This window comes from Neopelma chrysocephalum, unplaced genomic scaffold (assembly GCF_003984885.1).
Source record: "Neopelma chrysocephalum unplaced genomic scaffold, ASM398488v2 Primary Assembly neopelma1_23b, whole genome shotgun sequence".
Taxonomy (NCBI): Eukaryota; Metazoa; Chordata; class Aves; order Passeriformes; family Pipridae; genus Neopelma; species Neopelma chrysocephalum.
This window is the reverse complement of record NW_020897692.1, coordinates 207,162-234,546: the sequence shown is the minus strand read 5'-3', so window position 1 is coordinate 234,546 and position 27,385 is coordinate 207,162. Positions and strand designations below refer to the sequence as shown.

The 27,385-nt window shown below is 35.5% G+C and overlaps 1 protein-coding gene across 1 annotated transcript in view; it reads left to right on the top strand.

Moving 5' to 3' along the window:
* The window catches only part of LOC113974765 (glutamate receptor ionotropic, kainate 2), a gene marked incomplete at its 3' end in the record, with an annotated part of 340,470 nt that overhangs the window by 113,664 nt on the left and 199,421 nt on the right, over nucleotides 1-27,385 (top strand). The window contains exons 2-3 of the mRNA XM_027698214.1: nucleotides 7,321-7,488; nucleotides 11,375-11,632. Of these exons, the coding sequence (XP_027554015.1) occupies nucleotides 7,321-7,488; nucleotides 11,375-11,632 (426 nt within the window). The remainder of the gene's footprint in view (nucleotides 1-7,320; nucleotides 7,489-11,374; nucleotides 11,633-27,385) is intronic.

Below are 27,385 nucleotides of genomic sequence, written 5' to 3'. Positions count from 1 at the left end.
CAGTTACATGTAAAACAATTTTGAAAATACTTATAATTTTGATGTACTTACCTTTTAAAACTTTTTTCACCACTTTTAGAAGGTGGAGAAACTTCTGTTCAGATGAAATCCACGCTTACTGTTTCCTCATATTATTCCTTATTTCTCTATATTTAAGAAAAAGCCCCCACAATATTTCTGTTTGGACTGTTAATTTAACATTAACAGTATAAACCTAATGTTGACTTGTTATTTAGCCCTTTATTTACTGTACAATCAGAGAATATACAATTTTCTTTGTCTTAGTGGTTAATTCAAATCCTTTTAGGAAAAGCATGCCTTAAAGTTGCCAGTTTCAAGCAACTACACTGCATTATCAATCAAAAGACAACTTAGATGCTGAAGCTAATAGTTCTATGCATTTTATAGTGCAAAATTTGCAGGATTCTGTGATCATGCCTTCATACACTGATTCCATGAATGCCTTTAACAGAAATTATATCTCATTTCAAAACATGTTAGGTTTTCCAATAATTGTGCCTCTACTGCAACGTTGAGATGTTTAAAAAAATATTTATCTTTAAGAAAAGCTTCTTGTCCAAGGTCATGCAGGAAATCAGTGGCAATGAAAGCAAACCCCAGAAGTTTCAGATCCTGCTTCCCTCCTCAAAACTCCAAGTACACTCAGAATGAATAAAGGATACTGCTGAAGTCTTTTTCCACAGTGGTTTATCCACATAACACCAGCTTCAAAGTCAAATAAAGCAGCATTTTCTTTGTCAAGTGATCCTTTTAAACCTTTTCCTGTAGTGAGATTCAGAGAGCTTTCAATAAAATTTTGAAAAGAATAATCAAAACAGCGTATAGTCCAGATTCACACTATTGCATTCTAAATCTATATAATTCTATAAACTACATTACTTTATGGAAAAGATTGCAAAGAAGAACATTTTTCATTCATTTTTAACATCTTGATTGAAAGTGATTCAGTTTCTTAAATCCTGTTCTAGACAGAAATAAGTGGCTAAGATGTAATTTTGTTCTGTATTTATACGAAGCCCAAGTGTAAGCTGTCAACCTGTAAGGACGTCTTTGAATCTCCATAGCTTTCAAATCCATAACAGAATTTGAAAGAGGATTATCAGTACAGTGCATAGCACGCTTGATTAGGGCTAAAATGCCTTCAGCCAGCAGTCTTAGTCAGTCACTGTAGCACAGCACCTACCATTCTTCCTGATCCCACTACCATACATGCCATGTCAGTGATATCAGATTTTTTGGATGAGCCTTTTCACTGCCTTCTGGCTATACCTGTGTTTGGAGAAGTGTAGTCCGTTCACACTTCTAAAAAGCCATCAGTTCCATCTCTGTAAATGTCTACAGTGTGCTACTTTACTGTCCATTGACCTCTCAGTAATATGCTTTTGACTTACTCTCTCCTTCATGTAGTACCTCACTACATCATAATCATCAGCTTTGATTACCAAATGGGCAATTTCAAAATTGGAACATGTCAGATATAAACATATCTTTTAATAATATAATACTTGATATAATTTATTGAATTCTATCTTAAGACACTTTTTAGAAAAGTTTCTTATCGCAGATACCAGTTACTCCTTTCTCACAAATTTTCCAGTTTATTAAGCAAAGACTGTCTGAGATTTCATGGTTTATGAATGGGAAATAACAAATCAAAATAAGAGATTTCTGTTTGTCACATCAGGATTAGATCTGGGCACCATGCATATCTTAGATTCAAAGTATTGTTCTGAGGTAAGGAAGAAGAGATAAAATATTTACATTCTTATAGAACTTAATATAAATTTATTAGTAAAATTTAAATATATTTGTATGTTTTCAGAGTAAAATAATGGGAAGAAATGTTATTGGGCAATGTTATTTTCTCCAGGCTCTTAGTCACATTTTTAATGTTATTTAAGATAGGCATTTATATTATTATATTTAAAAAGTTACTCTATCATTAAAAAATAGTATTTATGTCATATGTGATTGATGGTAGCTTTTAGAATGTACTAATAAAGGCCTCCATAACTGCCAGTAAATTTGTGCAGATTGGTGTATGCTAAAAATAACGTCTATAATGTTAAAAAAATCATAGCCACTAATGACTAGTGTGTGTATGTGCAAGATCTCTATCAAGTTGGTTTGATACTAGAAAGAAAAGAAAATGTTATATCTAGGACAAGAGGGCAGGTTTAGGTTGAATATTAGGAGGAAATGTTTTACAGAGAGAGTAATCAGACATTGGAATGGGCTGCCCATGGAGGTGGTGGATTCACTATTCCTGGAGGTTTTTAAGATTAGACTGGATGTGGCACTTAGTGCCATTGTCTAGTAACCATGGCATTATCAGATATAATACCCATTATATATTATATATATTATATAATTATGGGGATGATAATGTAAACACAAAGATACTGATCTTCAAACTGAACCCTATTGTAGAATGGAAATGAAAAGTTGAATCATGTTACCCTATTATTTGTGAAATTAGGTACATAACAGCAGGAAAATTTTTTTCCTGGGGGGAAAAATTTTTGCCAAGATGTGTATCAAGCTGGCTAGTTTTTTTCTTCCTCTGGATTTTGTGTTTGAGAAAATGATTTAAAAATTAGGGAGAACCAGGATGACTTGTAAACTAAAAATGTCAATTCTACTATAGTTTTTTGATTGAAAATGTAGACTTTTAATTTAAGCAATCTCAGAACATTTTTTTTGGACTTGTAAAATTGTTTCATTAACTAATTCAGATTTTCTTCTTCCTTGGAAAATATTAAGGACATTATGTCCTTTTTGGTAAAATATTGCTATCTTTTTTTTTTTTAGCCCCAATAGTTTGTGTTATTGCATCAGTATTGCACAGATGATTGAATTTTTCCTATTGGTTAAAAAACTTGATCATATAAATGATTTTTCAATACTGACACCTGATAAAGGATCCTAGTGGATTTCAGGTTTGGTAAAAGGAGTTCTGTCATACCAAGGTTAATAAGAAATTTGAATTATCACGGATGTCACTGCAAAGATACAATATATAAAGAATGTTTTTCATTTGCTCTTGCATATCTGGCTTGGATTGGCATGTCTTAAACATTCTTCTTCTCTGTGATTCTTCAGGTGTTGATCACTACTAAAAACCTAGTGAGCTTTAACTAAGTGGTTATTGTGACAGTAAAAACTTGAAGTGCTCAGCTATACAGCAGTCACCTACTGAACACAGCCAGTAAAACTTCTTGAGCTACAGATTGAGCTGTAGATACATGATGCCATATTCCCTAGTGTTACTATTATAAGACAGAGACAAACTGCCTTATCATTAACACTGTAAATGAAGAAGTCATATATGAGACCATTAAAGCAAGCTAAGGTTCATATACACGTTTTTATTACTTTTAAGTTTTCTGTCTCTGTTTTGAGGTAGTGGTGGAATTTCAGACATTTCCTCTAGGATGTGCTGCTGATTGTATCTGAGAACTGATGTTTCTGCTAGTCATGGGTCTATAAGCTCTGTTAAAAATAAGACAAATGACAACACCTGCATTTCTCAAGCTGTTAGACAGAGATAGGCATTGGTTTGGCTGTTAGTCTACATATCAATAGCAAGATTTATGACTCTTCTGTCAACTTATCTGAAGGCATGCAGTGCATTCCTCAATTTGATTATTAATAAGGCTATCCTGAGCATAAAGTACAGCAGCAGTAAAGAACAGCCTTCTTGGGAAGGAACAATATGACACAATATGCTATAACAACTTTGTGGTTTGTCTCCCAGTATTAAACCAGTGGATTGATACGACATTGTCTTTAAAAATACTCAAAGTTTGGGGGTTTTTGCTATTATTTACAGACTCAGCAACAAATATAAGAACATAATGGTAAGTCCAAGGCAGTTTAAAGCTACCAAATAAGTTTCTACTTACTTATGCAGCAATGGAAAAAGCACCATTTAAAACTTCCCATTTCTGTCAGTGCTTGAACGCATTTATGTGTCTTTGCTGAGCATGCTGCAAATACCTTACACAGACTTCCAAGCAAGCGTACGAGGTCTCTCCATCTAGAGAATGAAGATCTGTTTTTTTACTATATTCTGATATTCAGAATGCAAATGTCTGTCTGTCTAAGCTTGTGCTCTGCTTAGTGTGTGTTCAATTTAAACTGTTTAGATGTTCAATTAAAAAATGGTGGTGCCCCATGGGCAGTATTAGGTTGGCCAAAACTAACAGCTGTATTCACAACTGAGGAGCCTGGCATTTTCATTTTGCATATTAGGAAGACATGGCACACTTTTGAGAACCAGTTGATTTGAGTCTCTTAATGTGAAGATGAATTCACAACTGCCATCATCCAAAATATTTAACTATTAATATTTAGCTATTTCTTCCCTGCTCTTTGAGCAGAGAGATGCAGAAGTAGCATAAAACTAGAAGGAAAGGAACCTAGTGGAAGTTGGACAACCCAAAGGTTGGAAAACAGCTAGGAAACTTCAAATACATAGTCTAATTTATATTCCTCTATGGTTCTTATTTTTAATTCAGTGTCTACCTAGTGTAAAATATGAAAATATTCAGGATCAGGAATCAGAACATATGTTTTCCTTCCTCCTAGCAAAATATTCTAATCATAGGACAACAGAAACAGGGTATTCTACCTCTATTTTCCTTAGGAATGGAAATATACTCTGAAACAGACTGACCATATGCTGCGATATTTTCAGGGGGTACATTTATCACAAGGACAGAGAACTAGTGAGTGAGGGAAGAAACCACTGAATGGTGCATATGGGCAGTCATACATCATTGCCACTCACAGGGGAGGCTTTGTCGTCCTTATAAAATTGTCTTACTATGTGATAGACTGTCACTAACATTAGGAATTACCTAGGTATGAGAGATCAAAATAGAATTTCATTTTTATTTTTTCTTATGCTGAAGAGTAGTGGCTGCATATTTGACACAGAATTCCCTGTCTCAAGAATTTAGGGATGAAAAATACAGGAATAAAAAAGGGAGACTATTGAGCTTCAGACACATTGAAATTACAGAAGAAATCTTCCAATTTAAAAACTTCAGGAGAATAAAGATACTGTAATGCTTATTTGTCCTTGTTAAATCATTGTAGTTTAAGATTTTTTTTCACAACTTTTTGTGTAATACGCTTTTATTAAAATATGTTTGAATAGCTCCCTTCCAGATGTCTTAGGAAAGTCTATGAAATCTATCTAAATTTTCATTATGTTTATGGAAATATCTTTCTATTGTCTCTGGATATCTATACTTATAATTTATTATTTAATTTTTAAATTTCTGCAACAATTTTTAATTATTCTCCCCAAATCAAAATAGTATCCTCCTATATGTCACAGCTGGAATTGCAATGTTTAGATTCTGTAAGTCTTAGCAACACAAAATCTTGTCAGTCAGAATACCTCTCCCTGAACAGAACACTTCATTAACTTCAAAAGCAGTAGGTTGCCTTTCATGTTCATATTCTATCACTGTGCAAATAAACATGTAATCTTTCTCAATTTTAAAGTGTACTAGGCTTATATTTATCTGAGTGTTATCCAAGTTTCTTTTGCTTTAGCTTCTGAAGTATTGTTAATATTGTTTACTGATTATATATACATTCTGTGCTCAATCCATTTCAACCATTTCCCTAGATATCTAATTTTTCTTAAGAGCCTGCCTTTCCCATCATTTCCTCATTCCCAGTTTTAAATGACTAATGTTTAAATAATTATTGGTCACATCTTATCTCAGTGGTTAGGACTTATGCTTTTAAATTAATACTATATGAGCATCTGTCCCTAGGGCTCTCACCAGGAATTCAAAGGCTCAATTGCAGGAAAAAATTTAACACCTCCATTCTGTAATGAGAAATGGGTTGTAAGAGGCAGGAGATTTACAAAGCCGAAATGACTTTTATATTTAATACTATCAGTAAATACTACCTACACAGTCTTTTTGCTTTAGAAAAGTTTATCTACTTGATTACTCACAAGACTATTCAGAAACTGACTGTAGTTTGTGAAGTTGTTTGACTCAGTTGTATATTCAGATTCTGGGAGCTTCTTAATGAGAAAGTAGTGATGTTGACTATTTTTTTTTCAAAGAAAATACAAAGCCAGGTAGGAACATTACTTAGGAAATGAATAAATACAAGGCAGGAGAGAGTGAATGAATAACATTTCTGATGAAGGCACAATACCTGGCTCGTAATTAGTGGTCCTGAGATGATGGCCATTGGCTGTCTATTGGTATTGACAGATACTGTTAATATGAGGACTGGAGAGACCATAAATATGAGGGCTGAAGAGACCATAAGGATGCTGGTCATTTTTCTGAGGCATTCCATGTCACTACAGTAGGGACATATCTTCAAATTACTTTTATTGTCACAGTATCCTTGGCCTTCACAGAACCAAGAATAAATTATATTACCCCAAAGTGTATATAAATTTACATTTCATGGGCAATGATATGTCATTAATGAGAAAAGCTGAAGCACAGCACGAATGTATTTATTCCATTTAAGATTAAGGTTGGCTCAGAAAGGTTCTAGAAATGATCTATTATTTGGGGCATGTCCTACTCTGGTAGCGTGCCTTGTTTGGAGATGCTGTCATTGCACAAGAGAGGTTATGCAGGATGCAATTGCTTTGATTCCTGCATTTGCTGAAGTTAGCATCCACATGCAGCTCAGGGCAAAAGAGCAAAATTTGAACCTTTTGCTCAACATATTTATCAATTCAGTCAAACAGTCATGCTAAAATACCTATACCTCTTAATTTCTGGAGACAAGTTGAGGCATCCCAGTTTCATACACCTTTGTGTGTTGCATTTCCAGTGAACTGTCCAGTTCATTATAGATGTATCGTAACTCTAGAATGGCCAAAAAGAAAAATCCAGAAATCTCCCTTCTGCCTGCACACACAAATAGGCAGTGGCAGATCTGGAAGGGGTAAATATGTTCAAGTCTAACTATTTAAAATAATTAAATATTCTTCATCTCCCTTCTATTTTGCTTCTAAATAGTGTGGTTAGTGTACATTGCCACACTTTTTTCATTCACAATAGTAAAATGAATATTGTATGGAAAAAACCCAGAACATTTCCTTAAGGTTAGTTCTAATTGTTTCTGGCTTTGTTATTGTTTGGCTAGAACCTCAACAAAATCATGAGTTACACTGCATGAGGTCTATTAAATGAAACAATTCAGGCTGATGAATCCAAAGTATGATTAAAGATGTTATACTTTATGCTCTTTTTGCTTACTAGTGGTCTTTTTTGTTCTTTTGTCTTTTTTGCACTCCAGGGGGCATTTTTGAGTGTGTGGAATCTGGTCCAATGGGAGCAGAAGAATTAGCCTTCAGATTTGCTGTGAACACAATCAACAGAAACAGAACTCTTCTGCCCAACACCACATTAACATATGACACTCAAAAGATAAATCTCTATGACAGTTTTGAAGCATCAAAAAAAGGTAACCTTTTGCATATTTCATTTTTTTAATGAGGAACAAAGACTCAGTTTACATACCTGAAAAAATGTCTATCCAATGAAGCCGTATGCAATGAGATTGTGATATTATTGTGGCTGACATTCAGGAACTGCTTTATTGAAGGCTGTAATGGTAACTGCTTGAAAATTCCGTTGTCACCTTTACTCCCATTGACCCTATCTAAAAGCTATTTCCTTAAATACTTAAAATCTGAAATGAATTTTACTGAACAATGTATTAGGATGTTTCTGAGACCAGCTCCTTTGGAGTGAGAAAACAGTATCTCCAGACTTTATTGAGCAAAATGTCAAGTTCCTCCAAATTCTAGTGAACCTGGAATTCAGGTTTAGGCATTCAATGACTTTAAGTACATCTCCACAACTGTCTTTATATAGTTAATCATGTATGGACTTCAAAAGGAAAGAAGTAGTTGTAATTTTGTGCATCTTATGTCAGCATAGCGTAAAAATAAGGCTGAATATTAAGTCTGTATTATATTGTTATCAGGTGAATGTCTAGCCTGAGTTCAGCCATTTTCTCTCTAAGTATAAAGGATTTGTTTAAAGAAGGGTTAGAAGTTAAAAGTAATTTTGAACATTTTTAATAAATTTTTCAAATTTTCAAATCTTTGATTCTCAAAAAAATCCAAGTTTTCAGACTGCTTTACATTCAAGTCAATGTCAACAGACAGAAGTTGTTCTGCCTCGTTGCTGTATTCTAGGAAGTGCAAACCCCAAAAAGTTCAATATGTATTTGCAAGTGAAAATACAGCCTGGTGTAAGACTGAATTTTGCTCTGTATTACATGTTATTTAAAAATATTTTTTTATAAATTGAAGAGCTAATAGCGTATGGACGTTATCCCTAAAAAGACAATAATAAGGGTGAAAAAACTGGAGGTAAACCTGTGCTTCTTATGACAGGTTTTTAGCCTAAATTTGCTAAGTGATCTGGTCCCAACATGCCTCTCCCAAGTATTGAAGACTGAAAACTTTAACAATAAGGGATTTTTGGTGTTATAGTGAGCTAAGAATAAAAACAATTGATAAACATTAGAAATGATACATAATTAAACACTGCTGATGATGAATGCGCAGGAAGTGGAATTTAATACTGATTAAAAATTTCAGTTTAGAACTTATGGGAATTTTTATTCTCTTTTATTATAACATGTAAAGTTAATCTTTCTAACCTTTTTTATCTGTTTATTTGACAAATAAACAATTCTAATGTAGAGTCTTGTTTTTAGGCATGAAAAGAGAAAGTGTCCATATTTGTACAGAAATACACACAGTTTGGTCATTGAAGAGGCTTTGATTTATGAAAAATACTATAGGCTAAATATTTATGCCTAGCAAGATGGTTTCTTGGCAGAAGTGAGTATATGGTAGAAGAAAGAGGCAAACCTCCACTTTTAAAAGTGTATTTTTGAGTTGTTATTCCAGTGTTTTGGATGTTTAATTAAAGTGGGTTCTGAGAGAGACTACTCTGTCCTTTCCATCTCAGCCAACACTGAAAAAATGAGCTGATCCTTAGTTCTACCTCCTTCATTCTCCTTTCCTTCTCACTTTCCAAATTCATATGCTTCCTGAATCCAGCACCTGCTGACCTGTGAAATATAATGGAACAGTTTCTCCCCATTCCTGAGGGAGGATGTAGAGAGCAGAAAAAATTCTTCTAAGATATTTAATTCTTCAAGTCTTTCCTGAGGTAATGCAACTAACTACTTTTAGCCCTTAGTTGGGGTTTGCTAGCCCTAATATTATGTTGCTAATTTTTGTTAGACTATAATAGCTGAAGTTAGAATGGCAACATGCTATTGATTAGATATATTGAATAGATTGCATATATTCATTTTTCCCACTTGCATCTTATATGAGAATGTAACTCTTTATTTGGAACTGATCAGGCTGTATCAAAATCTGTGTAATCCTCCAGTTCTAATAGCTTTTTGCTTCATCAATTCACAATACAGAAAACTACATTTGTGCTCACAGGCGCTTTAGTTCAGAATCGAAGGGTAAAGGTTAACATAAAATGGTTCATTTTATTATGATGGCTCCAAAGCAGAGTTTCAACAATGAGGTTTGAGCATTTGACTCATTTTCGTGGTTCATTATTATGCCCATTAGTGAGCAGGCGGGTGCTGAATCAAAAATAGCCTATTTAGACCTCTTAGAAACACATACTTTTGAAGTTGAATACAGATGAACTATTAATGGGTTTTTAAAGGTACTATATGAAAGAGCAACCTGAAGGCAAGATGATATTCCAAGATACTGTTTAAGTGAAGAATAATGTAAGTGCAACAAAATATCCCTCAATGTGCTAGAAAAATTGGCATGTTCCTGAGAAAGCCAGTTCTATATTAAATCACGTGTGAAAGCATTGCATTATTCAAATCTCAGAAACAGGAAAAAAAAAAGCCCATTGAAAAGCCATCTGGTAGCTATTGCTGTTGTTAGTGATCCCATTTACTGACATTTGCATAAAGCTTGTTGATTACTCTTAGGAAGGGCAATATTAGCATAAATGTTTTTTTTATCAGGCTAGTCATTTAGGTAACACACCGAATAGCAACGGAGATCCTGTGTGTATGAGAGGTTCATTTAAACCATTGGTGTTCTACAGTAATAAAAAGGTGTGCCAGCATAATTTCTGGAATGCACTTGAAAGACAGCAATATTTTCATCAAGTTGAAAACAATAATAAAAAAAATTAATGTTGAATTGCTGCAAAAAGTGATGCAGCAAGATGTGTTTCTACTGCTTGTTTCCTCATCTGCTAGGAACAGTGGTGGTGGTGTAACTATTAATTAATCAAACCTCATACAAATACTTGCATCTAGTTTGTATTAGGGAGATACTTCTCATTACTTCTCCCTACCAAATAAGTTGTTTTCTTAGAACATAGAATCTGTTGTTTTTCAGAACTGCATGTTCATAAAGTTTATGCCTATGGTAGTGAATGACATAGGAGCAGGGTATGGGCTGAAACACTGGTCTCCAGTGTTGACTGTTTTTTCTTACTTTCTTTTTGGCACATCCTAACTAATATTTCACAAAGTGATACTGGAGCATGCCGTAGGAGATAACACAGACCAGAGACTGGCAAAGAACAGTACAGGTAGAGACAATCTGTATCAGAATGTGGAGAGCTAAGCCGTTTGAATGCAACGGTATCATGTCAATGATTCTCAGGGCCAGTTTCATGTACTAGTATAAGTGTAGCAAAACTGAGCATTTCCAGTTTTTAAGGAGACACACTGAACTTTTTCCAATAGCAGACAGCAATTTAATTTTAGCAAAAATTTTGGCCTTTAAATTTTAGTAGTATCCTGACTCCTTTCAAATACAGAAATTCAAATGTCCATTTAAATGAAACTAATCACGGGCCCTAAAAGCTACTCAACATGTAACATTTCTGAGTAATTAGGATCTCAGTAGAAATAGTGTTGATTGATCGAGGAAGAGGTTCACACTTAAACAAACTAGATTAGAATACTGTCCTACATGGCCATTTTCCAAATGTAAGATGCAGCTGAGCATAAATATCTTTCCTTGTCAGTGCTTTTTAAAAGACACACAATTGCTGGCCTTTGTGACTTCCACTGACCTAGAAGTGTTTATTAAATATAGTAGAGTGCTTTTTAAGTGTTAAGTGTTGATATTTATCACTTTGTCGTGAAAGTTTGGAAATGTATTCTGAAGTTGAAATCCATAAGTGAAAGTGTTACATAGGAAGGGAGCTCTGTCAGTAATACAGTTGTATTTCATGGAGTGCCTTTTGTTTAATATGAATTGTGCAATACCTTCTGGCACACTGCCTTCTTTCCTCTCATCATTGACAGACTTCTGTCTCCTCTTCAGCCTGCGATCAGCTGTCCCTTGGGGTGGCAGCCATCTTTGGACCATCCCATAGCTCCTCAGCTAATGCTGTGCAATCCATCTGCAACGCTTTGGGTGTTCCACATATCCAGACCCGCTGGAAACATCAGGTGTCAGACAACAAGGACTCCTTCTACGTCAGCCTTTATCCAGATTTCTCTTCACTCAGCCGTGCCATCCTTGACCTTGTGCAGTTCTTCAAGTGGAAAACTGTTACTGTTGTTTATGATGACAGCACTGGTAAGGCTAAAGCATTAGACTATGTTCAGATGTATTCCCATGTACAAAGAGAGGGAGGAGGGGTGTCACTACTCATATTTCATAATTTAAGAAATCTTAACTAATTTACAAGAATTTCTCTTGGTGAGGCAGTGTATAACAAGTAATGTGGATTTATTAGCATAAGGATTTTCAAAAGTATGCTTCAGTTGCTGAATTCTGCGTGTTTGAGCTCACAGCTGTCAATAAATTTGTCACACTCTATCTGTGTTTTCTGCAGTGTCCTAACAGTTGCTAACACCTTTTGAATTTATTTAAAACTTAAACTTGGAAGAAAAATATGGTAACTTGAAAGATATACTAGTATGACCAGTGAAATAGAAGACCTAAATTTTGGTCCTTCTTCTGTCATTGGTTAAGTTAGAAAACAGATGCCATATTTTTTTAGAGTTTCAGTGTCTGCTTTTTCAAATAGAATTGAAGAAGGAGGCTTGGTTTTAGCTGCTGGCAACTGAAAGCACAGGAAGTTTGGAGGCTTGTTTTGCAGATGAATTACAAGAGTTAAAAATGAACGCCTGCCTTTCCAGGAGAAATATATCAGTTTGCTTCCTTTCCCTTAGTCACCCTAAAATTTGTTTTGCCCTTCTATTTTGCCTTGGCACTGATATCTTTGAAAAGTGCTGTAAAACTTAAGTTTCATTTAGGGTCTAATGGTGATCAGAACTATGACCTTGGTTAAGAGGAAAATCTGACTGTAATGGAAGACACAAGGAAGGTACTTAGCCAAAGATATATTTAATCTTCTTGGAAATGTTGCTAACTTCTTCCATGCTGGTTGATCCATCCTTGCCAGGAAAAGAGCATGGTGAGCCTCAAACCCTTCTCGTGGTTCAAGGAACTGGAAAACTGTTGATGTCCTCATTACATAATGCTATTATCTATCCAAATCTAAAATAAAAGAAAATTAGATCAAGAAACAATGTGTTACCTGTTAGGGTACCTGTATGGGAGACTAACTCTGCTAGATAAACAGCAGTTACTACTGCAGGACAGAACACCTGCCTACTGTTCAAGCTCAGATAAAATGCACTTATGGATATCAAAAGGTGAGGAGGGAGCAGAGAAGGCAATGTATAAAAGTCTTTATAACTGATTTTTTTCTTTATGCCTTTTAAAAAAATGCAAGGCAGTGAAGCTTAGAGACTGCCTCCCTAGTATGTTGGCTGATGTAACCAAAAGCCTCAGGTAATCAAAGAGATTTCAAGTTTAGCTTTACAGACTTAAGGCAAGCAATATGTAACCTGTTTCTTATTTTTAAAATTTTTCCATCGTTGTTCTGAAATAGGAAAGAAGTGAAAAAAGCCTCAAATTTTAATCATACGATGATTGAAAAAAAGTAATTTTTGTTTAGTAACAGTTATTGACTTAGGTTTACATAAATTGGAAATATTTCCCCTTGATTAAAATAATTTGGAGGCTAACTATTTTTTCCAAAACAAGTCACCTTTTAAAACAGTCCTTTCAGTTAGAAAATTCATGATTTAATATCTTAGAACTGCTTTGCTCAATATTTTCAAGTAATTCTCTCTCCTTTCTTCCATTTGACCAGTGATTCCCTAATGTAAGATGGATAATTCCCTCTCCTTTGTATCTCGTTTAATCACCCACATTTTACGCTGCTTTATTGGAAGGTTTAGGATGATAATGCATACCTTATTTTATGATGACTTTAGTGTTATGGATTTCAATTATCTGAATGGACAATTCCCAAAGGACATCCTTGTCAAGACAATAATATGTTGGTATAGCAGTTACAGTGATAATTACTAAGACTAATTTTTTTGGGGGGGGAGGGATGGTGGTGTCATATTTGCTTTATGTATTTCTATAATTACTTTATAAACATGGATACAAGGGGAAATGATGCCTTTATTATAGACAGGAAGAAAAGGTAGAAAGCATGCATAATATAGGTCGGGATTTTTCTTGAATAAATTATGGAGGTCGCCCATATACTAAAAGGTGGATTCTAGGTCCACTCTGAGGAAAAGCATGATTTCAGTAGTTTATTTATTTATTTATTTGTATTTTTTAGTATGTCTTTTTACCTTTAATTTTTAGGCCTCAGTTTTATGAATTCTCTAAGGAATTGTTAAAATTTTATGATAATAAAGGACAGATACTTCATCCACTTCAAAGCATTCTAAAAAAAAATTTTGTCAATGTTCTTCACTCCTTCAGTATGGGATATATCTTCTTGAGTAAACACAAATGGAAAAAGCTGTGTGGTTATTTGATGTTTTGTAGTCAGTAAAAGCCCATGTTAACTCCAGTGTCATTTGCAGAGATACACTGGAGACTGATACTTCAAGTGCACACTTCAGCTGCCTCTTGACAGCACCATTGTGTCCAACAATATGCAATTTCCCATGCCTCTATCTTGTATGAAGACTGTGACTGATAGACAGCAAAGCATTTTCCTGTTACTACGTGACTGTAGATGCAGTCTTCTTTTGTGGGTTATTTTTAAACCCTTAGCGTAGCTGCCTTCAGAACATATGAGGTGTCCCTGCATGTCCCTGCATCTAGTTTTGGAACTAGATGATCTTTAAGATCCCTTCAAACCCAAACTTTTTAATGATATTATGAGATGTGTAAAATACACTGCCACTACTTGTATTTGGTGCAGATCCAGTTTGAGCTGAGATTGCGTGGTATGATGGTGGTATAGAGGAAGTCAGTCCTTGTTTAGAGCCCGGTTGGAAATAAAAAAGAAAATTTGGAATCTCAGGCTCCCTTTGCAATAATCTAAGAGATTACCACTGAGAACAGCCATTAGTGTGTTGTCCTGCTGCTTGAAGTATTCTCAGTAGAGGAATAGCTGTACATCTCACTATTAATTTGAGAAAAGATATAAGTAAGTCGCTACTGTTGGTAGCAACTAGACCCTGCCCCAAGCTTTATGATGCAGAAATGGTTAAATCAGAGATTAATCTATGGACTCCAGTTATTGCACCTCACGCCAGTCTGAACCTCAGAATACTGGGCTGTTCTGTGCTGATCAGGCCTGCCTTGTGTTCAGGAGTCTGTAATGAAGAATGCAGGATAACTTGGCACAGGAGAAAATGGAGGTTGTGTCATGCTGAAACAGGTAGAGAGATGCTTCTAGAGTGATATGATCAATAACAGTGGAGTGAGCAAAGATCAGGTTGAGTACAGTGTAATGAGGAAGAGTTAAGACTGTACAAATAAGATTAAGTAGATGAATAAACTAGAAAGGTTAATTCTATCTTGTCTCAGTAAGAAGACACGCAGCCTTTAACAGTGGAGATATCGTAATAGAAATAAAAATGAACATATAATGGCCAAAAGTGTTAATAATTTAATAAAGCCTTCTACCCTGGTAGTATTTCATGGAGTAGGTGTTGTGGCATTAAGTATATGAGGCTTTTCTTTTAGGGAAGAGATCCTTTTTGTGAATCTGTGTTTTAATAATCCTGCGTTCACTATTTTTTTTTGTTAAATAGTGGCTAATTTCTGCTGCTTTCTATGATTTAGTTTGCCTTTTTTTAAACCTCTCAAAACTTTGTTTTAATGTAGTCCATCTGTTGTACAGACCAAAGAATTATAATGAGACTCTAAAACACTTTTCTTGCTAGCCTGAAGATAAATATTGTTTCTCGTGATAATTCTAAATGGCAAAGTATCATCCTTTTAACTAGGATTTCATGTTTAAAACAAACAAAAAAGCCAGTAACTCAAAAAAACTCCAACCAACCAAAAAAAAAAACAAAACAACCTGAAAAGCTCCTAGCAGGATATAGTGAGAGGCTGGTTACTTTTTTCCCTTTAAAGTAATTTGGGGTCTCTTTGTTAATTAAATACTGTCTCTTTGTTAATTAAATACCACTGAGATATCCCTGGATACTAATTAAGTCCTTTCAGATTTAAAGATTTGCTACAGTCAATTGTCTTTAAGAAAAAAAAGTGGAAAAAATGGCAATATGTTCATTAGCTACATGTCCTAATGGATTAAATTGGTCTCAAAATAGTAACTTAATTTAAAATATATATTCTAATTCCTGTGCCAAAGAAAACAGATTAGACAAACGGTAAATAAGTTTGTGAATCTCAGAGAATTAAAAAAAAACAAAAGGAATACATGAATATTTAGATGATGGGGCTTTTAAATTACACTGACACTTGTATAGATATCAATATATTGATACTTTTATATATCAACAGAACAAGTGGATATAAACAGGGTTCTGGATATTTTTTCTTAATTAATTTTGTTTTGGTCTTGGGTGAATGAATATAAACACCGAAAATCTGTTACATCTATGAACAGAAGCCAAAGTAAAAGCTGAAAAAAATTATTTCAGAAATAAAAATGTTTTGTGTTGGTCTTTAATATTGAACCCTGTCCTTCAATTCAAATGAAGGAAATTGAAAGATGTCATCTTGTTGATATTTTTACTCTAGTATACAGGTAATGATTTGTAAATAAAGCTGCAATTTCTTTCATGGGACAGTATTAATTTCCATTGTCTAATTCCCACTGTATTTAGCACGGTGGTGTCACCTTGAGTATTGTGTGCATTTCTGGCCCCCACAATTTAAAAATCATGTTAAGGTGCTTGAATATGTCCAGAGGAGAGGAACAAAGCTGATGAAAGTGCTGGAAGGCATGATGACCTATAAGGTACCACTAAAGACTTTGGGCTCATCTAGTTTGGAGAAAAGGAGTTTAAGCAGTGACATCGTTGCTCTTTACAGCTTCCTGAGGAGGTGAAGTAGAGAGGGAGGTGCTAGTCTCTCCTTCCTGATGTCCAGTGACAGGACATGTGGGAATGGCTCAAAGTTGCATCAGGGGAAGTTCAGACTTGACATTAGAAAACATTTCTCTACTGAGAGGTTGGTCAAACACTGTAATAGGCTTCCTAGAGAGGTAGTCAATGCCCCCAAACCTGTCAGTGTTTAAGAGGCATTTGGACAGTGACCTTAACTTGCTTTAACTTGTTCATCTCTGAATTGGTCAGGTAGTAGGGCAAGATCTCTTCCAACTGAACTATTCTGTTCTATTTTTCATTTGTCATATTTACAGATATCTTATATCTTGTGGCTTGTTTTGTTTGGGATTTTTGCCCCTTCTTTTATCCTGTACGGTAACTTGAAAGGACTAGCCTTTAAAAGAATAGTCACTTTTGCAGTTAATGTAACTTTAAACCAAGGGAAATTAAATATCTTGTGGGTGACAAGGATGTGGAGTGACGGCAGGTGGGCAATATTGCTAAAGGATTAAGGAAAAAAAGCTTTTAAGTGATTCAAAGTAAATTTTGGCTAGTGAGAAAATTTCTCTTTAAGGAAGATATACATAGTGCACTATAAAGATGAGAAATGGTGTTTAAGAAACTTGAGAGGACAGGAAACTGAAAAGAGAAAGAGAAAATTAGATGGTCTGAAAAGGCCCGCTTGCCTCTATTTCTATGTAAATGAATTAAGCAACATCTCAATTTTTGTGAAAAGCTGTTCTCTTTTATAAACACATTTAACTAAGGCCTATTCCTAACAGAATGAGAGAGAAGGAATGAAGTGAATTGAGAATCTTGCATTTGAATCTTTGACAACTGATATAGTAACAGTGCATTTCATCCCAGTTTAGAAGACGAGACTTTAGTCTTGGTGATATATAACAGAATCTTAAAAACTGACATGGCTCACGTGCAGTAGAATATATTTCGGGTTTTAAATTTTGATATTTTGAAGGACAAAGTTTGTTCAAGAATAGATGACGGGCAGAAATAAGGTGAGATTTTTTTAAGATAATCTGGGATACGCAGTCCCAGTAGGGGACATCTGGTGGGAGGAGCAGTGTAATTATAAAAACCACAAAGGAGTACTATGCATTGCTCTGGGCCAAGATTCAAAACAATCACTCAACCATTAAAATTAAGTGAACAAGGGTTTGCTTCCTGTCCCTCTAGAATCATCTAACAAAATTAAGGCAAGGTATTAATATCAACAAGTATCTCAAATGTGGTGTTTACTGGGAAAAGGAGTATAGAAGAACATTATTCTTACAATAGTCTTAGAAGGAGGTTATAATGTATGGTTTTTTAATACTGAAATACTGAAAATTCTGAATGCTCATGTATAAGAGATTCTTCTGATATTTATGATACTGCATCAATGCTTGGGAATGAAAAATAATGATTTATTATTAGGAAAGCGCAAACCAGCAAATTATACAATTATACTGCATAGAATTCAAGAAACTGGTTCTTAGGACTGTCTTGTGCAGGGTCAGGAGCTGGACTTTGATGATCCGTGTGGGTCCCTTCCAACTCATAATTTTCTATGATGATTAAGTGGATTGTTAAAACTGTAATTGCTGCCAACAGAATTTGTTGGAGTCTAAAACAAGGAGTAAATAATATCAAATTGATTAAAAGAAAACAACAGTTATAAAGGAATCCAAATTTTCAAATCACTTGAGCCAATGAAGTAACCTTCTGTCTGTTAAAAATTACCTTTTGAGAACATATGGATGGTAGGCAAAATTCTAGAAGTTTGGAAAAGGTAGGCAAGCTCAGATTCATCCCAACTTAGATATCTGTCCAAATAGTGAAGTACATTTATCCTGGCTCTTTATGTTCACTTGATGTCTATATAACCCACCTATTACTAATAACTTCTTTCCTAAATTGGATCCTTCTTGAAATAAGGTAGAATAAAGTGAAATTGTAGTCTGAGTTTGTTTGGGGGGTTTTGGTGGTTTGGTTGGTTTGGTACAGGGTTTTGTTTGGATTTGTTTGTTTGTTTTGTTTTTTCTTTAAATAGACAAGTCAACTCAATTTCTATTCCTGGAAAAATAAGCTGTTTACTTGTAAACACTAAAAAGTATTTAAGTGTTAAGCAACTGTCAAGTTTCCTTTGTCAAGAACAAATAATGTAAAACTTCCTCCTTTGACAGGTCACAGTGCCTTGTGGGCAAGGAAAATACAGTTGATGTGATAAATATTGAGATAAGAAAGCCGTACTGTTCAAGGTGACATTCTTATATGCAAATTAGAGAAATAGATTCTTTACGTAACTGTTGTCAAATGGATGCAAAAAAAGAGCAATAAGCACAAATAAATTGGTTACAGCTTACTGAAATGATACACTTAAAAGGTTCATTTTCTGGCATGAGGAGTATACAAATTATATGTGCAGATGGCGATCTCAGAAGTTACAATGCTATAGAAAATACTATTTGTGTTAAAGTATTTTATTAGTTCTTTATCAAGTGTAAGACTTGGTCACACTGTGGATAAGCCAACAATGGTATTATGAGAAAGAAAACATAACATTAAACTCAAATGTATGACCTAGAATTTAATGTGTAAGAAATTCCCAGGTAATTCCAATTTAATCTGCATAGCAAAAGTCATCACACTATATTACATTGCTCTTTGCAGCAGATCTCGAGAAAGATGAGGGTTCTTGCAATCAAAGGTTAAGGAAAATATGACCTAGGAAGAGAACAGTATGAGAGCGTTGGTTTAGTGTAAGGGAAGTAGACAGGAAGTAACAAACAACCTATCCTTAAACAGAATAGCTAGAAACATGTTTAAAATTGTAGCAGAAATGATTCACTCTATCAAGCTACTACCTACCACTGATGCTGACTAATGTCTCTATCAAATGTGTAGTAATATTAAATGATAAATTAATATTAAATTACTCCACTGGCATTGATAGTGATTCTCCAAACTGGATTTATATGTATATTAGATATTAGTTAGATGAAAAGTATATCTGTGTTTAATTATGTATATTTATACTGTTTTGACTTGTGCACTTTTAGCTAGCATTTATTCTGGTTCTATGAAACGTAGTTCTGGATGCTTATGAAGGGCTAGGTGGGTAGCTTTTCTGCACGGTCATTTTCACGTCTTGTGTGGGGCATAAATTTAAGGTCAGATTTAACTAGTCTTAACTACACCAGACTTAACTACACTATTGCTCCATTTTTTCATTACGTATTTTGTCCTCTGGTTGGAGGAGCACTGAGAAATACACTTGCAATGTCAACCCCTCTGTGAATTGTTCTGCATTGCTCTCAGTTCAAATATTACTGTCTTAATTAATTTTATCTTCAGTTACAGAGTTTTCTTCTCTCTTACACTCTTACAATTGATTTTTTAGCAAAAATTTAACTGCTTTTCTTTCCAAGGATATATGTGCTAATGTAGTGTAAATTCCAGTTTAAGATGTTCATCTATGTTTCTTTTTCAGCTAAGTCCATTTTGATTTCTTGTAGGTAGTATTTCTTTAGCTTTGCATAGTTTGATACTTGTTCTACTGCTTCTTTTATCATTCATTCTGACATCTTTGACAAAATCTATTTTGTTCTTTGATTGTAGTATACCTCTTTTTGCCCCTCTTCACCCTCATTAAACTCCACTGCTCATACATGTCAGCCACTTGAGAGATCATATTTCATATGATTATGAGAATTCTTTTGAAATGCCCAGGACTGCTAATTCTCATTCCTGTCATCATCATCATACTGAAGTAATGATAAAATTTTACGAAAATGTTCAAAAAACATGTTCAGAAAAGAGAATAACACCAGCAGTTCAAATCAGGTATATTATAATGGAGCCACATATGTAAATGTCAAATGTAACTGGAGACCAGAAAAACATGGCAAATCTAATATATTAGTAAGGCATAATGTTTTCTTAATTTTCAACATTTTCTTCCATTATTTTATTTTTTCTTACATTTTTGTGCTCTAGGTGCAAAGGTGAGGGAAGGATGGACAGGATTCTGTTGGGGGTTTTTTTTTTTTTTTTTTTTTTTTGGTTGGTTCATTTTTGTTTGGTTTTGTTTGTTTGTTTTTCCTAGCTGCTGTATGCTGTAGCTAATAAGTACTCAGCTGGAATGAAAAAAAGTTTTCTTTATGTTGGTACGGTGATCAAAACTGTTCCATGAACTGAAGGTCTTCAGCAACACATTGATTCTCTCTCATGAAACTGTGTGGGATGAGATAGAGGGCTTTTTGTCACTGCAGTGCTTCAAAGCCATTATTAGGAAAGAATTGTTACTGGAAATAAAATGAATTGGGATTGGCTATTTGCATCTAAGTATGAAAGATGTTCGCACCCGTGCTCTGATGAGCTCACTTAGCACATTTAAGGTAAACAATAAGGCTGATTATTGCCTTACTCTTCAATTACAGCTGGTTTAGCTGAAACAGCAGTAAAATGGATTTAACATTTAGATGCTAAGACCTGACACAGAAGAATTAAGTGATCCACACAGTATCAGAATAGAAAACTTGACTGTCTATGGAGTTAAACCTGGATCCATGGTTTTCTTGTTTTTTCTTTTAACCACAAGGCTAATCTCTTCTAAATAATTATATATATATGTAATCTGATCTTCAATATTAGTTATGAATATAATTTTAAACACTTCTGCTTTCATGTACTAAATAATTCTTTCAAAATTAATTTTTTTTTGCTAAAAGAAAGGAAGGGGTTTGGTGGGGGTTTTTTGTTTTTTAAATTTTTTTTGGCTTAGTCTAGACACTTTTAGATCTCTCACATTAATGAGGTTTGCATTTAAAAAAGATATACATACATGTACACACATATCTAATTAAAATATGTTCTGGGTTTCTTTTGTTTTAGAGAGGAGCATTTTTCTCAGATATTAGCAGTATTGTGCTCTAAGTCCCCCTTAAGTACACCACTGGTTATATCAGCATCATTTTGTGGAAGTGCATGTGAAGGAGTAAAAGAAAAGTCCCCTCAGGCTGGTGACACATGTTCATACCATTTATATAATCACTTTTGACCCTAGGTTCTCCAGCAAAGTCTACTCTGTTTGTTGACCTGACTGACCAAAAATGGCTAAGGCTGCTGGAGATAAATGGCAAAGGTCTTCAGCTGGGTCCTTCCATCCATGTACAAAGTAAGGATCACCAGAAATTTGGGAACTGGGCTTCCTGTCCTAACATGCCCAAAGGGTGATAATTACTATACCTGAAGATGCAGCTGAATCCAGAAGTGTGGATGTGAAAGCAAGTCAGGTATCACCTCTAAGACACAGAACCTTTGAAGTTCAGGACAAATTTTGTAACCAAAGACATTCAAATACATTCCTCCTTCCCATAGATACTCATGCATTGTCTTGGTAAATGTCCCGATGTGTGTGTCAGAAAACAGTGCGTACCTCAAAATATCACCATGAGGGTAAGATAAATGCTGGGAGACTGCATTGTAGACACAATTATGGAGAGGTTTAGAGAGAGGCATGGTTCTAAGCCCTAGAAATTTTGTCTAAGCAGACTATTAATTCAGTAAATGGGTTGCTGGCATCAGTGGCATTCTTCTACACCAAATTTTTTTATCTGGAACAGATTTAGTCTCAGTCGAGTACAGACAATAAGTACCAGGAGAAGATGGTGTGCCACTTAGAAGTCTATGGGGCCAGATGGAGTCCACCTGAGGATACTGAGACAACTGGCAGAAGAGCTCACCAGGCTACTTTCCATCATTTATCACCAGTCCTGGTTAACTAGGGAAGTCTCAGATGACTAGAGGTTAGCAAGCATGACACCCACGTGCTAGGAGGGTTCAAAGGAGGATATGGGGAACTGCAGGTCTGCCAGACTGACCTTGGTGTCAGGGAAGGTTATGAAACACATCCTCTTGAGTGCTATCACACAGCATGTTCAGGACAAGGATCAGGGGATCATGCTGAGTCAGCAAGGGTTTAGGAAAGGCAAGTCCTGCTTGGCCAATCTGATCTTTTATGACCACGTGACCTGCCCATAAGATGAAGATGTAGTCTACCTGGACTTCACTGTCTCCCACAGTGTTCTTCTGGAGAAGCTGGCAGCTTATGGCTTGGACAGGTGCACTCTTTGCTGAGTTTAGAACTGATTGCATAGCCAGGCACAGAGAGTGCTGGTGAATGGTGCTACATCCAACTGGTGGCCAGTCAGTAGTGGGGTTCCACAGTATTGGGGCCAGCTCTGTTTAATACTTTTATTGATGATCTGGACAAGCAGATTGAGTACATCCTCAGTAAGGTCTCAGATGACACTAAGTTGGGAGGGAGTTTTGATCTGCTGGAGGGAAGGAGGGCTCTGTAGAGGGATCTGGACAGGCTGTTGAGCCAAGGCCAACAGTATAGGGTTCAGTAAGGTGGAATGTGGAAGCACTTCAGTCACAACAGCCCCATGAGGTGCTACGAGCTGGGAGAAGAGAGACTGGAAAGCGGGCCTGCTCAAAAAGACCTTGGGGTGTTGGTTGACAGCCAGATGAGCATGAGCCAGCAGTGTGCCCAGGTGGCCAAGAAGGTCAATGGCACCCTGACTTGTTTCAGAAACCATGTGGCCAGCAGGACTAGGGCAGTGATCATTCCCCTGTACTCGGCACTGATGAGGCTGCACCTGTGTCCAGTTCTGGGCCCCTCACTGCAAGAAAGACATTGAGGTGCTGGAACGTGTCCAGACAAGGACAATGAAGGGGGTGAAAGATCCAGAGAGCAACTCATATGAGGAGTGGCTGAGGGATCTGGGGAGATGTTTAGCCTGGAGAAAAGGAGGGTCAGGCTGAACCTTATTGCTCTCTACAACTACCTGAAAGGAGGTTGTAGCAGGAAGGGGATCAGCGTCTTCTCCCAGTCAGCTAGTGACGGAACAAGAGGAAATAGCCTCAAGCTGCAGCAGGGGAGGTTAAGGTTGGACATCAGGAAGAATTTCATCACTGAAAGAGTGGTTAAGAATAGGAACAGACTGCTTAGGGAAGTGGTGGAGTCACCATCCCTGGAAGTGTACAAAGGAATGACTGAACATAGTGCTATGGTTTAGTTGGCATGGTGGTTTTTGGTCAAAAGTTTGGCTATATGATCTTGGAGATCTTTTCCAAACTTAATCTTTCCATGATTCTATTATCTTCTATGATTCTATTCTCTTCTCTGATTTGGGAAAAGTCAGGAAAAAAATAGTTATCTAAACTGAAATGTTTTCTCTGATTACTGACATGGCCACCATCCAAGAGATAGTTATTTAAAAATATTTTTAGTGGGAAATAATGTAACTTTTATTTGTCCTCTCATACTCAGTGATTCAGAACTGGCTTTTAAGGGTTACTAAAACTTTTTATTTAGTGATATGCTCAAAAGAACTATATTTCTTCAAAAAAAAAAACCCTTCCCCTCCCCTCAAAAATACCCAACTTGATGATAAAAAGATTTTTTTTTAACAGCATAAACTGCTGTATTGTAACTTCTTTAAATGTGTTTGTATAGCAGAAAGGCCACATATGGTTAATGGGGAACTTGGAATTAATTACTTAAGTTATGATAGAACATGTCAACATAGTATAAGGGTGTTCTGGTTTATAAACAGTATTTCTTCTGTATCTCTGAAGAAGAGTTAGGGGAGCAGGTCACTATCATATGCTTTGATAAGGAGATAAGTACACAGTTACAGATAGTATGACATCATGCTCCTTCTATACATCTACATTTTTTTTCCCTAGAAGGAATTTTTTGTCGTACAAATATACCTCCAGAGTTCATTTGCGCAAATACTACTCTTATCATGGGTGACTCCTGTATATTGGCTTGCTCTCGTAAATCTAATTTTTGAATTTTCGGCTGGAGATATTTTAAATGGAACAGCTATATTTCTTGACAAAGGGCTTGTTAAAGAGAATTTCCGTTGGCAAAAATACTACTCAAGTCAGTTACCAGACACTTTTCCTTCTCTTTACTGATACAGACTGATACAGACTATCATTTCCCTGGTAGAAAAATAAGTTAAAATAATATTAGATATCTTCTTCATGTCACCACAACTAATCATAGTCCATTTTAAATACTGCAGGTTTCAAATGGCATCAAATTCTAATGCATTAATATTTGTAAAATATATACATGCACATAGTATTCTGATTGCTCTCTAATGTTTTAACTATGAGACTGAAAGATTCTGCTAGAATGTTGGGCTCTAAAGCTACTAATAAGAAGCTGCATTAAATATGTTTACAGTACGAAGACAATTTTTTTCTGGATTACATATTTCAAATCTTTTTCCATTAAAGACACTTTATACCATTGCTACTGTATTTAAATGGATTTAAATATAGCTGACAAACATATTAAGGATGCTTTACACTGCCATAATTGAGTGAAATTATATTACTGTAGTAAAAAATCCTAATATAAATAAATATGAAAAGTCCTTCAAGCTGTCTTTCCTCTTCATATCTATTTTCTCTATGTTTTTCTTAATGGTGTTGCTATATTGGATATAACAGCACAAAAAACACAGAATAACCTACTGTTCAAGAACCCCTGCTATCAAATGCAATTTCTTTTTAATCCCTTCACCAGAGGTGGATTTTCTTAGTTGAGGTTGCTAAAACTAATCTTTTGATTTCATAAGTAATCTGTTCAGGATGTTCAATATCTAAGAAACATTTTATAGCAATGAACTGTCCCAGTTGATGTGAAGCATTCTATCAATGCCAAATAAAGTGGCATTTCCTCCCTTCTACCCATACCCCTTTCAAAGCCCAATACACAAGATTTTTCTGAGACATAACCAGAAAAACTTGGCAAAGGGCTGTCAGGAAAGGAGAAGAGTATACAGAGGTGTGAGAGGAAACAACTTCCTAAAAAGAGAGAAACTGTTCTGGTAGCTCTACAAAGTGGTACATTAATATTTTTGAAATTTTTGATGTTTTGAAGATAAGAGTAGCCTTTAAAAGAGCATTAGTGTTTTTGTACAGAAAAAGGTTCATGTGTTCAGCCTATTGCAAAGTGCACTTGCTTGCATTCTTCCTGTGCAGCACAAAGGCAGCATTAATGGAAATGATAAATAGTTTGATGAGCAGGCCAGGTGGCATAGCAATGGCCCGCAAGACTGCTGAGCTGGAGACACAGGTTTTAAAACAAACTTGGGGCTCTTGCTTCCTGGACTGGTTGAAGTTGAACATGTCGAGGAGATAATGTGATTGATCTCTTTGGAGGAGGATGCCAGCTGGATAGCTCACAAACTGCTCCTTCAAGATTCTCCTTAAAGATGAATTGATGGCAGCTTCTGAAAGAGTTACTCACACCACGTTCTTCCCAGCCATTCAGAGGTAAGGCTCTATCACAGTGGCTGCTAAAAGAAGGAATTGAGCATTTAAAGGGACAGGAAAAAGGTGTCTCTGGTGAAAGAAACTGCAGGAAGTACATTCCCAAAATGCATCTATTTCTATACTGTTGTAAAATAGATTTTTTTAGGAGCTTTTGTGCACAAATGGTTGTGTTGTCTTTGGTTTTTTGTTTTTTTCTTTGGGTTTTTTTTATTTTTTTTTTGCATTACAGTGGGATCCTGTAAATCCTAATAAAATAAGAGGTCAGCTTTTCATCCGAGGGCTGCAATTCATTTATATATTCATTATAAATTCATTATATATAATCAGTTATTTAAAAAATATTATAGACAAGTATCTGTTCAAAATCATGGTGAAGACAGGATTTGTTTTATCCTTAGCTTCTTTGTCCTTGTAGTTCTTGAGTTACGTTCCTCCCTTCATTGGAGGTACCCTTCTGGTACCTTTTCTTCTGATGAGGTAAATACGTGTCCTTTTGAAACTGTCCCTTGCTGATTCAGAATCTTTTATTTCTCAGGACATGGCAACTTGTACTTTGATCCTGTATAGTCAGCTTTTCCATTTACTCTAATGTTAGACAACAGACAGCAATGAAACTTACTTTGGGACTAAGAGTGCCTCAAAAAACTTAGTTAATGTATGATAATATATATTTGACCTAAAACTACCCTGACCCTTAACAACATGTACAGATTATAGAAGGATGGAAATGGAGTCCCACAAATAAACTGGATGCAGTAGGAAGAAGCAGTCTTCCTTGAGTCTTAGGAATTTCAGTCATCCAAATGAGCCATAACAGTATTAAGAGAAAGTAAAAATGCAGACAGAACAAATTTTGGTAACATCTAAAAATGAAAACAAACAATTAATTTGTTTGACTTCATCTGATGACGACTGCATGTTAAAGAGAGAAAATAAGGTAGAGCTCATTTTTTTGTTATTGCAAGGCACTAGTTTTACTGTAAAAAGCCTTCAACATATGATGTCTTATAGCCATGAGAAATCAAACTCCAAACACAGATTTTTACTATAAGGATAGTGGCAGAATTTATTCATATCACGTGTGGATTGCTTGATTACTTCTCAACTGTGCAATGTTTTGATCCCTTGGAAGTTTTTTTGGCCGTTGCATCTACTCCCGTAGAAACCAGGGTGTTCAGGGGAAGAGAAGATCAGTGACAACCAGGAGTTGGAAAGCAGTTCCTGTCCTCAAACGGACCCAGGTGCTGCAGTTTACGTGTAGGACCTTATTCTTTTACGTTATAACTTTTCAGTGCTTAATTTTTAATTTGGTTTCAAATAATGACCCACGGTTCAATATTTAGTCTAGAAAAGAAGGGCAGAAAATTAAACTGCTCAAAACAGTTGGAAAACACTGTGGACAGAACAATTTAGAATCAGGGGTTTTTGCTTGTAAACACAAGCTTCCAATCACTCATTTAGTTAGCGAGAAAGAAGGATGCAATCACACAAATATTTTCCTCCTTAGGAAGACAGGAAATATCTTGTATTTTCACTACACATTACACGCAGTCCATTCACGTTTCCCTGGGAGGTGACTGAGGAAGCAATAGGCTCAGGCTGTTTGGTGTAATGGTTT